At 37.2% G+C, this 16,685-nt stretch overlaps 1 protein-coding gene across 1 annotated transcript in view; it reads right to left on the bottom strand.

Annotated features, from left to right (window-relative positions):
• Positions 1-16,685, bottom strand: part of scara5 (scavenger receptor class A, member 5 (putative)) — an 88,359-nt gene that overhangs the window by 27,477 nt on the left and 44,197 nt on the right. The window contains exons 4-6 of the mRNA XM_088908216.1: positions 14,477-15,151; positions 5,179-5,259; positions 4,877-4,984 (exon numbers count right to left, since the gene is read on the bottom strand). Of these exons, the coding sequence (XP_088764342.1) occupies positions 4,877-4,984; positions 5,179-5,259; positions 14,477-15,151 (864 nt within the window). The remainder of the gene's footprint in view (positions 1-4,876; positions 4,985-5,178; positions 5,260-14,476; positions 15,152-16,685) is intronic.

The following is a 16,685-nucleotide window of genomic DNA, read 5'->3' as shown; positions in this document are numbered from 1 at the left end:
CCGGACACACACAGACAAAGATACACTAACACCTATGGCCAATTTACCCTGAAGCCAATTAACCCGCTGGAGGAAAACCATATAATCCCAAGACCCCAGCACTGTGAGGCAGCAATGCTAACAGCTGACCCCCCCCCCCATGCTCCCCCAAGCCCATACAGCCATACAGACAGGCAAATCTGTCAACGCTTTCAAACCCTGTCTTAAAACTCACTTTTACTCTAGATTTAAGGTACTATTTAAGGTACTGTACTGTGGTCAGTTGCTTATTTTATTTGATATATTGTACAGCATCTTGAGATGATGTAGCATGAACCATGCTATATAAAACAACATTGGTATCATTATATGACACAGTGTTTTAAACAATCCAACAACAATAGGTCATAAAGAAAACAAAATGCTAGAAAAGCACAGGAAATGCCTGGGAACAACCATATTTCTAATATATAGACTGTACGCGCATTGTGTTTAACAGCCTTCAGTTATATGTGTAGTTAATACAAACAGTGACAACAGGTCAGCTTATTCAGCATTAATGTCTAAAGAGACAGTGAATGTATCACTTTTTTTTTACTTTTTACCCACACCAAAAGCATCTAACTATAAACTTTTCCTTATTCATCTTCCACAAAGTGAAAATGCTCCAGACCTTTATGAGAAAAGGCACTGGGGTGGAAATACTTGTTCAGTAAGATAATTAATGTTGTGAACTTTTGTAAGTCATTTTTTTGCTCTTCAACAGGGTCATAATATCTCGCTTTATTAAGAATCCCATACAATCTACCTCAACTGGTGTCCCATCTGGGAACACAGAGAGTGCTTAGTTCCATGAGAAACCAGTGTAATCTCTGATCCAATGAGCTGTTGTGGCTCAAATACAGAAATTTCCTGTTTACACACAGTGTCTTCCTCAGCATTGACAACTGCTTATGTATCATTAAAATCATTGTGTTATGCTATTGGAAAATGTTTCTTAATTAATTAATTTATTTTAATTATTTTAACTACCGGCTACAGTCTTAGACACAATTTTGACTTTGTTTGTTTAACCTTTTGTCTGAATAAGTACTGCATTGGTCGAGATGTACAGTATCTACTTAAAGGATCAGAGTTTCAGTTCTGTTTTCTTAACTACAGCAGCAGTTTAAACAGTCATATTAAATAAGACTCTATTTACTTTCCAGACAGAGATCAACTAGGAAATCAATTAACCAGACTGTCTAAACTCCTTATTACTGGATATCTCTAGATATATGAAAATTGACCATATTTATTTGATAAATATAAACTGTATAATTTTCAAGCTTTCCATTTAATCTGACATGGTAAAGAGAAATGTTCATAGGATTTTTTTTAAACAAAAAGAAAATAGTCCAGGGTTATTAAACGATGATAAATATATTTTTAGACAGGCTTAACATTTTTTTCTTTTTATTTTTCAATGTATTTAACATTGTCAAGTGTTTGAAGCATTTGAACTACAGAAACAACTGTAAATGGTTGCTAACAGATGGCACACGTCTCATTCTTTGCCCAATGCTGCATGTAAATTCCATATGAGTTTGTGGAATTGATACTGCTGACAATAGATGAGGTTGAGGGAGAAAACAGATTTGGTCTTAGACTCCCTGGTTCACATTCTCTATGTGATATATGCCATTTCAGTAGAGATCTTGAGAATTATCTTGCTGCAAGTACAGGAGTTAAGATTTTTTAAAGAACAGTAAGATATATACAGTATTACCACAAAATGGCCTCAGTGGATACATACCTTTTTGTTTCTTCTCTGCAGTACAGTTGGCCTCAACTACTGTACATCCCCATTGAGGCCATTTACTGTTAACATATACTGTATCTCGTATGAAATATTCTATAGAGGAATACTTTATGTACAGTAGCTTTTGCTGGTATAGTGTACAAAGAGGTTTTGAACTGAATCTTGTTTGTTTTTTGTTTCTGATGTAAGAAAGAGAAATAAAAATAATTACAATGCACAGTAGTTGAACACAATTTAAAAGAAAATAAAAGGCTTCTGATATATAATATTACATTATTTTATCTAATTGCCCTGCTGATACCAATGATTTGCCTCTACTGTATATTTTTCATATCATGTTTTCCAGTAAACTTCAATATGAATACAGTATTAGCCACTGAAAACCATAAGATACACATGAATCACATATTTAAAAGATGTTAATTGTCTTTAGGATTGGCACTGATACAATTCACTTTAATAAAGCATGTACAAAAGCTTATTTAAGTTCATATGGAGCAAAGAAAACATAACTAAAAAATCAGCTTTGTGCTCCTGAGGAATAAAGGAACTCATTTAAGTAAGCAGGAATTGCACCCAGAACAGGACCACTAAATGCAGGGTATCACTAAGGGAAAACCACATCCTTGCCATAAAATATTCAGTGGCAAAGACATTTCAAAAACAGAGAATTCAGACTTGCAAAGTTATCCCCAGTCAGGTTAAAACCAACAAAAATGAAAAAAGTCTTATCTTTTAGTGAGGCATATTTCAAAGTACTCGTATTATTTATTTCAGTGGAGATATCATTTTAAAATGTAGTATGGATTTGACATTTTAGTTCTATTTAATCCACTGCACCCCCAAATCAGACTTACCTTATTACTTCAGTATAACTGAACTATTTTCTCAACTTAATTTTCTATCTAGTCTCTGTATGGAGTCCTCACTTTTGGAAATATTCATCTGTAGGTGTATATTGTCCCTGAAGACATTTAGCAAAAAGAACAAGAAATCCATTATTAATTTTGTACAGAGGCAGAATTGCAATGGATCAAACACACACTCAATAAGCCCTTATTTTGCATATTTGCAGTTGCCAAAATTCCAGATATGAGTTCAGTGAAACAATACATTCAAATGAGTTGTTGTTTCAGCACAAACACCTGGTTCAGCATTAAGGCTATTTTCCTGTCTTAATCATAGAGCTGAAATCATTTAAAAATTACTTTTATGGAAGCACTTAGATTTCAGAGTACAGATCTCTGTTAGAATAACAACTAGAAGATACAATGTGGGAACCATTAATTTAACCTTATGATGTTAAACTACATGACTCTGCCTGACAATGACACTGAAAACAGTAAATTAGTGTAAATATAATAATAAATAGTACAGTTGTATTCCAGGGTTATTATTATTGGATCATTGGATTGGCTGGCAGCTTTAGAAAGAGATGACCTAAAATACTGTCCAACAGCTGGCTTTTCAAAGTTTCTTTGGGTGTGACAACAAATAAGTTATGAGTGCGATTTTGAGTGCTATGCATTAAAATATGCTTAGATGTGATATTTTTAAGCAGTGTGCTACACAAATATACCGTACCTAAATATCTAAAATTGTCTTACCCCATAATGAAAAGAAAACTTTGTGAAAGCATTTTTTAAATGTATATTGACATATTATAAAAAATATATATAATATATAAAAGGTATAAATACAGTAATCAACATAGGCAACACAGACTTAATTAAACATAATTCTTGGGTTGAATAGGCAATTATAGTGACCAAAGAGAGGGAGCAGAATTCACATACAGTATGTCAATATTCACAAATACATGGGCAGCAGATGGCAGCTGTGGAAGGTTGGTGCACGTGCATACAGAGCAAACCAGGTCTATACCAGCAATCTGAACATCAACAAATTCATACAATACTAAGAGTCTTCAAAACTTCAAAATCAGCATCCTCATTGTGGATCTGGATGGTTCTCACTACTGGAGGACAGCACCTTTCATTCAAAAAGAGGGCTGCACATGTAACAAGCTGAATGATCCCATTGGTTGCATCTTTGGCATGATGGGATGCTGGGGGTGGCTCTGGCCTGTGAAGACAGCGCTACAAACTGCTCCAGTCTGGGTGGGCACCTGGTGGACACCGCAGGGCAGGCCGAAGGAAACATGGTGACAAATAACATGGAAAGATCTCAAAAGCACTGGCCTTGGGAAGAAGCCCCAAAAATGGCATATGACCAGGAAAAGTGACTTTCACGTAATGTTGCCTCTGACACAACAGACAACTTTAGCATAAATTGGATATTTATACTAAATATAACGGTTCTTGGGGTTTCCACCCTTGCCGCTCCTGCCCTGCCAGTTCGTCCCTCACTGCCTGGGCGCAAACCCGGGTCTCCAGCGTCACACGACAGGGAACTTGCCAGCTGAGCTAAAAGAATACTTCCCCAGCCCAGGCGGCTAAATACAGTTTTTAATACTTTGCCAAACTACATACACTTTTAATCTAGTACCCTTTAGATTTCTTTTCCACCTTGGGAATATAAAATTAATAAAAAATAATCTATATACAGTAGAACCTTCCAAATCCTGAGCACTACAAAAAATACATCACAGCTATGAGCTTAAGTATGGGCTTTAAATGTCAGACATCTATCTTCTGTTTGTAATTATGGTGTGTATGTGTTAATGAATCAATAAGAATAGAAAATGTACTTAATTTGCTAATATAAGGACAGCAAACACCAAAGAGATTTAAGACCTTTGGAAAATAACTGCAGACAATTTTTTCTAACCTGGCTTCCGAACATTGTGTTGTTTCTTCCCAATGGGGGGAAGCTCTATAAGAATCTATTGAAGCAGCCTTTTCAAATAGAGGTCTATAATGAAGATCTGCCACTCTACCTTCCCTTGTGCATATGTTGGCAAAGCTTTGTAAAGAAGCTCTCAGTGACAGCAGGATTTGAAAGGTCACTCTCTCAAGCAGTCACAGTAGGCTGTGATGTGAGAGGTAGGTGTTCCCGCTAAGAGTTTCAAAGGCAAGTGCTTGGGTTCCAAGGGTGACCTGACAATGGCATTGGTTGGGCCAACAACAGACAAACCTTCAATACCTTTGGGTCCAGGCTCTCCTTTCTGCCCAGGCAGACCGTCATTTCCAGCCAGTCCTTTCAGGCCCCGGGGACCTTGGATGCCCTTTTCCCCAATCAATCCTGACGAAAAAAAAAGAAAAGGCCTTTCTTTTAAGGAACACGGCACATTTTTTGTCTTAGTCCTAATCCCGTTTTACAGGCTTATGTGTGTGTGTGTGTGTGTGTGTGTGTGTGTGTGTGTGTGTGTGTGTGTGTGTGTGTGAACTTCAATGACTAAAAATTTAGAAAATGACACCTCTTACTCCAGAGATTACCTCTTACTCCAGGTAGACCTGGTAGGCCCGGGGCCCCTAATGCTCCAATGTCTCCCTTTTCACCCTTTGGTCCAGGAGGCCCTTGAAAAAATAAGGGGAAAAAAAGTTATTGCAGGATGGATACAATGACAAAATTGTCAAGGATATACTGTAACATAGAACAAAGAAAAAATTCACAGTGTATATTATATGCTGTGAGAAAAAAATCTTAAAGGTCTCCCCAAATAAATATCAAAATGTATTTATAAATCAGATACAGGAACAATTTTCTGCTAATCCATTTATTCATTACAAAGACATGCTAAATGCAAAATAAAATGTTTGAACAGGCAAGACGCCCCCCATTGGTTTGTTGTCCTTGGCTGTAGTTTCATGTATTTCTCATATTCTTAGTGGCCTAAGGGAGTCCCAGTTGGTGACTTGTATCCTTTAGTCCCTGTTTACAGTGGCTCTTATTCAGACATTTGCCTCATCTACCCAAACCTAACTAAGCTCCTGTAAACTTAGAAATAGTTATTCTGTGCTTTTTCTCCATAGGATTGATGCAGAGGGGTATTTCAGTATATACTGTATACTGTGGTACTGTATATACATTAAAAGTGTTAGCTCCTTTGTTTGCATAAAAATTCAATTCAGTTCAATTCAAAATACTTTACTCATCTCAGGAGGGCAATTTAAGCAGCAAGTGGTGCAACATACAACACAAGACAAAATCAAAGACAAACAAAACAAACATAAAAACATTAAGAAAAGGTATACTTAGGTTTCATAGTTAATGGACCATAGAAATGATTGAAGTAACGTTGTGTAGTATGAGGAAGGTGTTAGTACACGCACATTTGTGGAGGGGTAGGGGAAGTGGGCTTTGTCCAATAGACATCATTTACAGTCATCGTTTGCGAGCCTAATGGCCTCTGGAGCTAAGCCAAATTTCCTTTTATTTGTCTTCACTGTGAACAATGAAAACATCTTCCTGAAGGCAGAAGATCAAAGGACTGATGAAGGAGGTGAGATGGGTCTTCAATGATGGCACAGGCCTTCCTCAGGATCTGCTGGGCGTACAGCTGTGCCAGGGGTCTCAAAGGCTCACCAATGATTTTAGAGCTGAGGTTTACAACATTTTGAAGGTGGTGCTTGTCTTTTTGACTGAGTGAGCTGAACCAGCAGATAAAATAAAAAGATAAAATATTTTTGATAAAAATCTATAAAATGTTGAAAAGATTCTCCAGAGTAACTCTCTCAGTTTTCTCAGACCATATATGCGCTGCTGGGATTTCTTCACAATAACATCCTTGTTGGACTACACCAACAGACTCACCATGGATTGTGGTGGGAATGATATTGCTTTGTTTTTTAAAATCGGCAATCATTTCTTTTGTTTTTGACACATTCATCTCTAGGTAGGAAGTATCACACCAGTTCACAGATTTGTCCAGAATGGGTCCATGTGTTTGTCCAGTCTCTGAGAGGAGAGAGACTTATACACTGTCATCAGCAAACTTGATGATATAATGATATCATGATACTCATAGTTGATTACCAGTAAAGAATGTGAGAAAACATTTCATTTCTCAAATAAGAGCTTAATACACTTAAAACACTACTCAATCCAGCCAGGGTACACAGTACTAGTGTTAGCAACTCCTCAGCTCTTGCAATAATAACCAATCTCAGAACTTCAAGAGTAAGGTTGTAGTCCACTATGAAACTCAACCGTCTAAAATGTTTCACTGTTTGTGGGATTATAAGGATATGAAATAAATTAAGATAAACCAGCTAGGTGGAAAAAGAGGTCCTTCTGGATAAAAACCACAGCTAATTGGTAGTTTGTCTAGCTGGGGTGATGTTATTGGTTTCTTCACCTTTTTGGACCCCTGGGTTAGCCTTTAATTACCCACAGAAGATTCAACAAAAATAAACCCGAAGTTCACATCTCTCTTAGCGCATAGTTTTGGATCCACATCAACACGATTACTGTTAAAACTCCATTTCCTCTTCCTCCTCAGCCCTGGTTTGGTTAGCTGGGAATGTTTCATGGCTTTCTGAATGACCTGGGGCGAGGAGAATCCTACGCTTGTCTTTGACTCTCTTTTAGTTATAGTGCTACATAGTTAAGATCTGGCAAACCTGAAAAAAACAACACCTATTACAGAAAATTAATTTTAATACTTGAATTATTTATCTTCAAAGTTCAGTGTGACAACCAAATGAGGAAATTCAAAACATCTCAGGATGGTTCCAGGTTTTATTAACTGTGTGTAGGCTATATGGAGTAGAACAAGCATATACGATGAGAATGAAAATTATTCTCTGGAACTAGAGAGTATATTACAAATTATCCATATGTCCAGTATTATGTACTGCATATTATACATGTGCTGTAGTTTGTGTTCTATCATTTGTTGCTTCATTTTGGTGTTCTCCAACAAACAATAGAGCTCAACTCAAAATCAGAAACATTCAGGCTACCAGTCACCTCAAAACATCTCAAAAAGTCAACTATACCAATTTCCAGCTTCAATGTGATTGGCAGGGTCAAGTCTGCAGAGTACAGATTCAATTCATCACACCTCATTTCAGAGCATAAAGAGGGTGTTCACTAGAAATCCTCTGGCAAGCAAGCCATGACGTCTAGCAAACAGCTCTTAAGGTACACAACTGTGGTGGCTCAGTGGAAAGCTGAAGCTAATTCTAATTATTCTTCCCTTCTAGCTCACAGCAGCTTACAATCAAATCAATGTTAAAACTGTTAAATCGTTTTTTAATTGCAAGCTTCTGTCCCCTTCCTTTCTGCCTACAGTAGATGTTACTCTGGAAATGGCATGGTGGGACAATGGTTAGCATTGCTGCCTTACAGCACTAGGGCCCTGGGTTCAATTCCTGGGGTGCTATCTGCATGAAGATGTTCTCCCTGTGCTCATGTAGGTTTTCTCTAGGTGCTCAGGTTTCCTCCCTCAGTCTGAAGATGCTGTGCTGGTAAGTTAATTAGCTTCTGGGAAATTATGCCTCTCATTGAGTGTGTGTGTGCTTGCCATGATAGGATAGGACTTCCTCTGTGACAGTGAATGGGATAAAGTGGTTAGAAAATGGATAGATGTTAAAGCAGTACTATTGATAAGTGAGGAGTAGAAAAGGTCAATCATGGTACAATAAGACAGTTACCTCATCACAAGTAAGACAGGAGCTTTTTTTCCATTAACCATGGATGATGTGCTGTGGATAGAGGAACTTAATGCCTGTATTTATACAGTGCAATATACAAAAACAAATTGTTTAGTCCATTGCAGTGTATGTGAGATTGATAGATTGTGGAAGGGAATTTTGTGTTGTATTTCTTTGTGTTCAAATTATTCCCTGCTATTTTGTTGTTTTATGTGACTTTCCTCTACTAAAGTCCTGGGTTTGTAGCTGTGTCTGACTAACTGATCTTGCCTCAGCTTACCTGAAACCTGCTGGGCCTGAGCCAGTCACAATATTATATACGTAAGTGGAAATGAATACGTTTGTATTTTACATTTATTTTCATGCACTTTTTTATTTTCATGGTTCAGTATGGTTTTTTAGACCAGGTTAAATAAACATTGATTAATAAACAATAGGTGATAGGTACAGATGCATGTTTGTTATTGATGTTATTTTTGTAACTGGTATTGTGAAGCTAGAGGCTGCTAAATAGATAGAAAAGACTTTATTGATCCCAAAGGGAAATTGATGTGTTACAGCAGTCCAGCCCAAGCCAAGCAAAAACAGACATTAGAATAGATGAAAAATTGAAATACGTACAAGCAAACGTACAATTTTGCTTACGTATAAGCAAAATATGCTTATAGTCACTGTAAAAACAATAAAATATGTGCAAAATGTGCATAGGTATATACAGATTGAGTGTCTAAAAAAAGTACAATGGTGCAACATGCTGTCCATAGACGAGCAAATGAAGGGCTAACAGTCCTAACCTAGGGCAGCATTATACACCCTGTCAGCCATCGGCAGGAAGGACCTGCAGAAATGTTCCCTTGAACACCATAGCTGGAGCAGTCTATTGCTAAAAGTGCACCGCTGCCTTATAACAGTCCCATGAAGTGGATGAGAGGCATTGTTCATGATGGCTGTGAGCTTGGTCAGCATTCTCCTCTCAGCCACCACCTCCAGGGGGTCAAGACTCAGCCCCAACACAGAGCCAGCCTTCTTGATAAGTTTATTGAGCCTATTTGCATCTCTTGTCATGATACTGCTGCCCCAGCACACAACAGTGTAGAAGATGGCCTCTGCCACCACTGATTCATAAAAAATGTGTAGCAGAGTTCCACACACACCAAAGGACCTGAGCCTCCTAAGAAAATAGAGTCGGCTCTGACCTTTCTTGTGCAGGGTGTCAGTGTTAACAGACCACTCCAGGTTATCATCCAGGTGTACTCCTAAGTACTTGTAAGACTGCACCCCCTCTATGTCCTCACCCTGGATAGAAACAGGGTTCAGCAGAGACTTATTCCTTTGAAAGTCCATGACAATTTCTTTAGTCTTGCTGGTGTTTAGCTGGAGATGGTTAAGATGACACCACTCCACAAAGTTGGTAATCAAGCTCCTATATTCTTCCTCCCTCCCCTCACTAATACACCCCACAATTGCAGAGTCATCTGAAAACTTCTGCATATGACATGCCTCAGAGTTGTACCTGAAGTCAGAGGTGTAAAAAGTGAACAGGAATGGAGCAAGGACAGTCCCCTGTGGAGCCCCAGTACTGCTAACAACTTGTTCGGGGACACAGCTCTGTAGCCATACTGTGGCTCTGTAGCCATACTGTGGCCTGCAGGTCAGATAGTCTATAGTCCAGGACACCAGGGGAGAGTCCACCTGCGCTGTCCTTAGCTTACCTCTCAGTAATGGGGTATGGATGGTGTTAAAGGCACTGGAGAAGTCAAATAACATAACTCTCACAATGCTCCCCATCTTCTCCAGGTGAGGGTTAGCTCTGTGTAGCAGATAGATGACTGAGTCCTCCACTCCCAAGTGTGATCGGTAGGCTAAACAGTAGGTTTAGTGCTCCCTTTTTTCTTTTTGTTTCTCGTGATTTATATGTTTTGTCTCCACCTTTAAAGCCAAATCTTTGGCATCCCTGTCTTTTGTAACCAATAGCAGAGGTTTGCAGTGTCACTGGGTTTAATTGTAGGATGAGACATTTTTCTGTGTAGAGTTTGCTTATTTACCCCCTGTTTGCAGGTTTTTTACCAGCCATTTTAGTTTCCTCTCACCTATCAGAGACACCTGCCAGAAGGTTAACTGACTATCCTAAATTGTTCATTCCGTGAAATTGAGAACTAATTTATTGTATTTGTCCCGATATCATCTCCATTATCATCTTTCTTCTGTATTTGTTGTGGCTGTTATGGATGTATGTTTGAATAATACTGGTGTACCTTGATGTTCATAGCTGTTTGAGTGAAAAGGGGGGTCTTCTAAACGCCACAAGGATGTTCATAACATTTCTCTCCTAGAGTTTGTATGCGCATGTACACACAACCTGGATGTGTCAGCAAACATAAAACATGGCTGTTCACAAATAAAGAAATTAGAGGCAGTTTTCCATCAAATAAAGATAACCAAGACTTCACCGGATGAAATAAAAAAAGAGTAACTTCATTTTTTCACCTAACTGAAAAATTTTGATTTCTTTTTGGTGGCAATTCCAAACACAGAATTGGATCTGAGAATATTTCAATTATTTCACAAAGAAGGTGGAACAAAAGCAATATAAGGATGGATTTTTTTACACTTCACTGTACTATATCTGAATCCCCAGAACATGCAGTTTAATACATAATGCTTTCTAGTATAAAATACTAATGTTTACAAAAGTGTTAGTATTGCATTGAGAATTCTTATCATGCATAAATTCAGGCAAATTTAAGGTGAATGTGAATAATGAATTAATGTAGATATATATTTATGGTAATGCTTCATACAAGATTATTAAAGTCAATGTGCAGTATATAATAGACACTTTCTGAAGTCTACCTCATAGTCAAAGCTAATATTTCAGGATGGAAAACAGCACATGAAAGCAGGTGACCTGGATTCATTTACAAAGTAAACAAGCCTTTCTGGGTGTAATTACAGTTAATCAGGAAATCAAGAACACTAATTGAAATATCTCCAACTTCTTCCCTTATTAGCTTCACATTCTTTAAAGAATGTCTTCATATGTGAAACACATTTATTATGTATTTTGCACAAAACTAAGATGCAAGGGTGGAATTGATCAAAGTTTTCAAAATCCTCAAAGGCATTGGCACAGTCATCCTAATGGACTTCAGAACCTGTGCGGAAACACTAACCAGTGTACCAAAGTGAAAACCACAATCAAGTGCATTTATAACTGACACTAGGAAGCGCCTAGAACACAAAGGGTTTTGAAAATACTCTGGCTCCTTTCAAAAACCATCTGGATACAATTGTTTATTATTGCAAAAAAGATTATTACAAATGAATTAGCTGGAGTGGTTAGCATTGCTGCTTCGCGGCAGTGGGATCCAGGGTTCAATCGTGGACCTGGGGTGTTATCTGCATGGAGTTTGTATGTTCTCCCCAGTGCTCCTGTTTCCTCCCAGATTCCAAAGACATACTGGTAGCTTAACTGGATTCTGAGAAAACTGGCCCTTGTGTGGGTTTGTGTCTGTGTTTTGCCATAATGATCGACTGGTATCTCATCCAGGGTGTTTCCAGCCTTGCTCGCCTGGATAGAATGCACCAATGAATTGGATGAAGCAGTTGGAAAATGGATGGATGGATGGACTTCCTACAATTAGCAATCAAATGAACTAGACGGCCCAAATGGCATTCTTTCTTTTCTAACCTTTCCTATGTTCTGAAGTTTGAAGCTCAAACATGGAACCTAGTGGCTAGGAAGTCACTGATAAACACTTAAAAAGCACGGCTATGCTAAAAAAAAAAAATCAGTTACAAATTTAACTAAATGCCCAGGCATCTTGACTGGCTGTAAAGCTGGTATGGGGCCTAGGTACGACGGACCCCTTGGTTTAGAAGTTACTGTATAAAAAAATATGATCCCGTACAGTACAGTATCTTTAAACAGATCTATTTTGCTTTATGATGGTGAAGCACTTTGTCAGTCTGCCATCTGCAGCATTAAAGACTATGAAATGGTAGAAAAATGATGAAAATGGAGCTCCCAAGGACTGAAGGAGAGGTATGACATTGAGTTTTGCTGTGTCATACCTCTTTGGTCCTAGGTTTGATTCCAGCCTGAAGTGTCTACTGTTTGACACTTGGCCTGTTTTCCCAATGGAACAAAGAAAGGTTTATTCCATGCTGTAAAAGAAAGGCACAGAAAACTGAAAAAGAGGTCTATTTTCTTGTTGTTTTAACATGGAATAAACCTTTACCTGTTCCTTTCCAGCCTATGAATGCTGATGCAGCTCCCTACTTGAAATGTTTTCCTAATGTTTGCAGGGATTTTCTCTGGGTGCTTAATTTTTCTCCCATTTTTCAAAGATATGCAGGTTAGGTTAATTGGTGGATTTTTTATCAACATTGTTTCTCTAAATGTGTGTGAGAGCAAGCCCTGTGATAGATTGTGGTCCTCTGCCTTATACCCTGTGTTACCAGGATAGGATCTTGGTTGGCATGACTCTTACCAGGACAAGGTAAGAAGTTTTCAAATAAGGGACTGATGGGGCTCCTAAGCACAGTAGCTTGAAACAGTTGCTGAGAATAAAGGCTGAGGCTGGGCCATGCTATCAGCCAAGAGTGATATCACCTTATGTGTAAACCTCATGTCAAGGTTACATAATAGGAGATTATTCCAGGTTACAACTGCCAAAGTACTAAAATCAGAATTAGACAAATCCACCACAAGTATGCACACGAGTGATTTTCATGACTCAATTCATTATGCTTATAGGAAAGAATTACACCTATGCTACTTTGAAATAGATTACAAATAATCTAGCTAGAAGCAAAGCTCATAAATAATTTAAAACTTATTTGTATCCCACAAAATGTGTTTTTTGCATCAACAGGACACAGGGAAAATATGCTATTTAGCATACATTTGCACTCTTTGAAGTGTTGAATATCCTGTAACAGACACAAAGTAGAATATACTATGTGACTGGAGTGATAGGATAAATAAGATAAATGGTACTTCAGTCATAACAAAACCAAAGAATAACAATTATGAAAAAAAAAATTTGCTGCTATGCATTTGTACATATCTTATGATTACTGTGCCTCAGTGTTATTTAATTGTGGAGCATAATGCCTTAACTGATATTTAGCAACATATCTAGCTAGCACCTATAAATAAATTAAAACAAAATTAACAACTGTAGCATTTTAAGACCACCTCTTCTGTTCAGCAATTCACGTGTATGTAGAGTTAGGTTCAACAGATCATGGCATCAGTTCAAGTAAAGAGGAGAAATTAACCACTTTTCAGGAAACCATAATACACAAAACCTAGCTACTAGAAGTAATGTAATGAAATACTTCCAAAAGATTCCTTCTTCAATCAGTGGTTTATTGAAGTTTTATTTCCAGATTTGTGGTCATGAGCAAACAGTTTCAGTAGGCTTTTTTTTTACCAGAAAGATTAACGTTGTAATGCAAACGTGATTTAAGGTGGCATTTTCACATTTACTTATTTAAAAAGATATTATTTTATACAAAATATACAGTATATATATCATATACAGTAGGTTTACAGTGGTAAGAAATTGTATGTCTGCTCTAAACAGAAAAGAAAACTAGGAGGTAAGTCTAAGTATAAATAAAAACTAAGAAAAAACAAATATATCCTCCCAGTACCAGCCATAATTTTTCAATGTTTCAGAAAAACAAAGACACAAAAGACCTGGCCAGATATCAGGAACAGTTCAATATTTAAAGATCATGCAAATTTCTGTAAACCTTAAGTAAGTGTTCATAAGTGTTCTTTCACTATGAATTAAAATAGCAAGGGAGTGAATTAATGCAAATTAACATGGGAATGGAACTCTTGATGTAAAAAAAAAATCAACTCAGTTTTTTTGGGTTTTTTTTATGCTTTTCCGAAATGACTGAAGTATCATAGTGCATGAAAACTAACTGTACTGAGGAAGACATCCATAATAACTGAAAAAGTTAAGAGAGATGAAGATGCAGAGAAATCAATCTTAAGGACAGAACAATCTAATTTGCCAGGCAATTGTGAACAGCTAGATTTGTTTCTCTGGATTAATTGTTAAGAGTGGTACAAAATATGTAATGAACATAAATGGACATGCAAACAAGTACTTACCTTCAACCAGTGTAAGATTCTTCAGAGCCACAGAATGCTCCCAGTCCTTAAGCCTTAAGTCCTCTGTGATGTTATTCAATATGGCAACCTCATTTCTGAGCTGTTGTTCCATGTTTATTTGTGCAACCCTGATTGTCCTAGTATCTTCTGTGACATTGAAGATCTGTATTTGTAGGTCCTGGATTTTTGTGTGATGGATACCCATATCATTTGTAAATGTTCCATTCACAATGTTTAGAATCTGTTGCACGTCTTTTAGTTTATCTTTGAGGTTATCCACTTGGTCAGAGGCCTCTTTCACCTGTGAGTCCTGCTTCTGCAAGGAGATCTTCACTCTGGCCATGTCAGTGCTGAGTACGGTCACATTTCTCTGATTGGAGAAACTCAGGTCCCTGAGGACATCTCCAAGCTGAGACACAGAGCTGGTGGTCTGGTTGGACTGTGCCTGTAGGTTGTGAACATCTTGCTCCAGCCTTCGGACAGCCTGGCTCAGTTGCTTTAGTGTCTGTGAATGGTTCTGGAAGAGGTTCTCAAGCTTCCAAATGTTCTCCAGGACATCATTGTTGGTGGAGAGCTGGCTCATGGACAGCTGCAAGTTCTGAAACCTTTCACTCAAGAGTGTCACATTGTCCTTCAAAGCTTCCTGTTTTTCTGATGACACTTGCAATCTTGAGACTGAAAAAAAAATACGAACACTATGATTATCTGCACCCGCCATATCTAATGGACCAATTTAACAATCTAACATTTTTTCTGTACAATATATATTGTATTTAGCTTGCCAGGATAGGCTCTGGCTCCACGACAACCCTGTATTGGATAAAGTGGTTAGAAAATAGATCAATGTATGTACAGAATATATATATATATTTACAACATAATTTATGTTAAGCTGAGAAATGTTAAATTCTATTAACAAGGAGACTATTCTTTTAACAAGACTCTTCTTATAAAGGTCTACATTTCTTTTCTCTGTGGTTCTATAAAAAAATAAATTAATCCTTGTGCTGTGGACACTAGACAAAACTAGTATACTAAACATTAGGTACAGTATAGATGTTTAAGTAGCAAAGTCAATTTCAGCTTTGGATGTTTGCATATTCAATGTAAGGCAACCTTCATGGGTTCCACATATTTGTCAGACAGTGAACTCTCGTACGCTATTATCTGTTTTACGAAATGTAGACCCAAAATTGTATTAATTGCTAGCATATTTTCTGTGCATTGAAAACAATATAGTCTTAGAATATTGGAAATGAATCCTGACATTCCATAGGCTTCTGAAGTTGAAGATAAGGCTCCATTCTTGTTTTATAGGACCATTAAGGGTTTCAGAGTTCCCCAACAATGTTATAGCACTGAAATGTCTAGGTCTTTTTTAAAGTCTTTAAAAGTTTTAAAGCCTAACAAACATGCTTTAGTATTTTATAGAACTGTGTTTTGCTTGATGGGAGGACTTAAAATGTTTTCTTGTCTTTAAAAACCTATTCCATCTGCATATGACCTTTCAAATGTACTGTATGTTTTGGTGTTTTTGCGGGTGAAAGAAGAACACCTTTCATCAACCTGATAAAAGATAGATACTTTTTTGATCCCCTGAGGGAAATTGCAGGAGACGTCATGAAAAATGACATTAAAAGATGTAATGAAACCAAATATAGTTAATTCCACAATGATATCACTCAGCTATATGCTTTCAAAGATTCAATTTTTTTAAGATTCTAAATTCTTTTAATGGTATACTAAAGGTTCAAATGATATTTTTACCACTAGTTCTAAAAAGCGAGCCTATTCTGCAGTTTTTACCAAGGTTACATTTGGACACACATGGAGTGTGAGACCTAAGTACACATATTGACTAAATCATTTTATTTTGAAAGCAGCAAATTAGGCTTTTCTAAGAAACTTGTTATCATTTCCCCTTCATTACTTGTATAAATAATCACCACATTTAAACTTTTACAAACAAAATGTATTAAATTATAAGTGCAATGAAATAGCTTTTCAGAAACTTCCATATCCATCAAACCTACAGTAATATTTCCACTGCAAGGCGCAAAGAGCACATTAACCTAATCACAATTATCTCTTCATATGGCCATTGGAGCTTTAATTCTAACTTAGGTTAAATACAAGGCAGAATACAAGCCAAAACCACAAAGCAAAAACAGATGCACATTTCCCAGAAGAATAAATCAAGCAGAAAAAG

Source organism: Atractosteus spatula, chromosome 2 (assembly GCF_055471065.1).
Source record: "Atractosteus spatula isolate fAtrSpa1 chromosome 2, fAtrSpa1.hap1, whole genome shotgun sequence".
NCBI classification, from domain to species: Eukaryota; Metazoa; Chordata; class Actinopteri; order Semionotiformes; family Lepisosteidae; genus Atractosteus; species Atractosteus spatula.
This window is presented reverse-complemented; position numbering and strand designations above follow the sequence as displayed.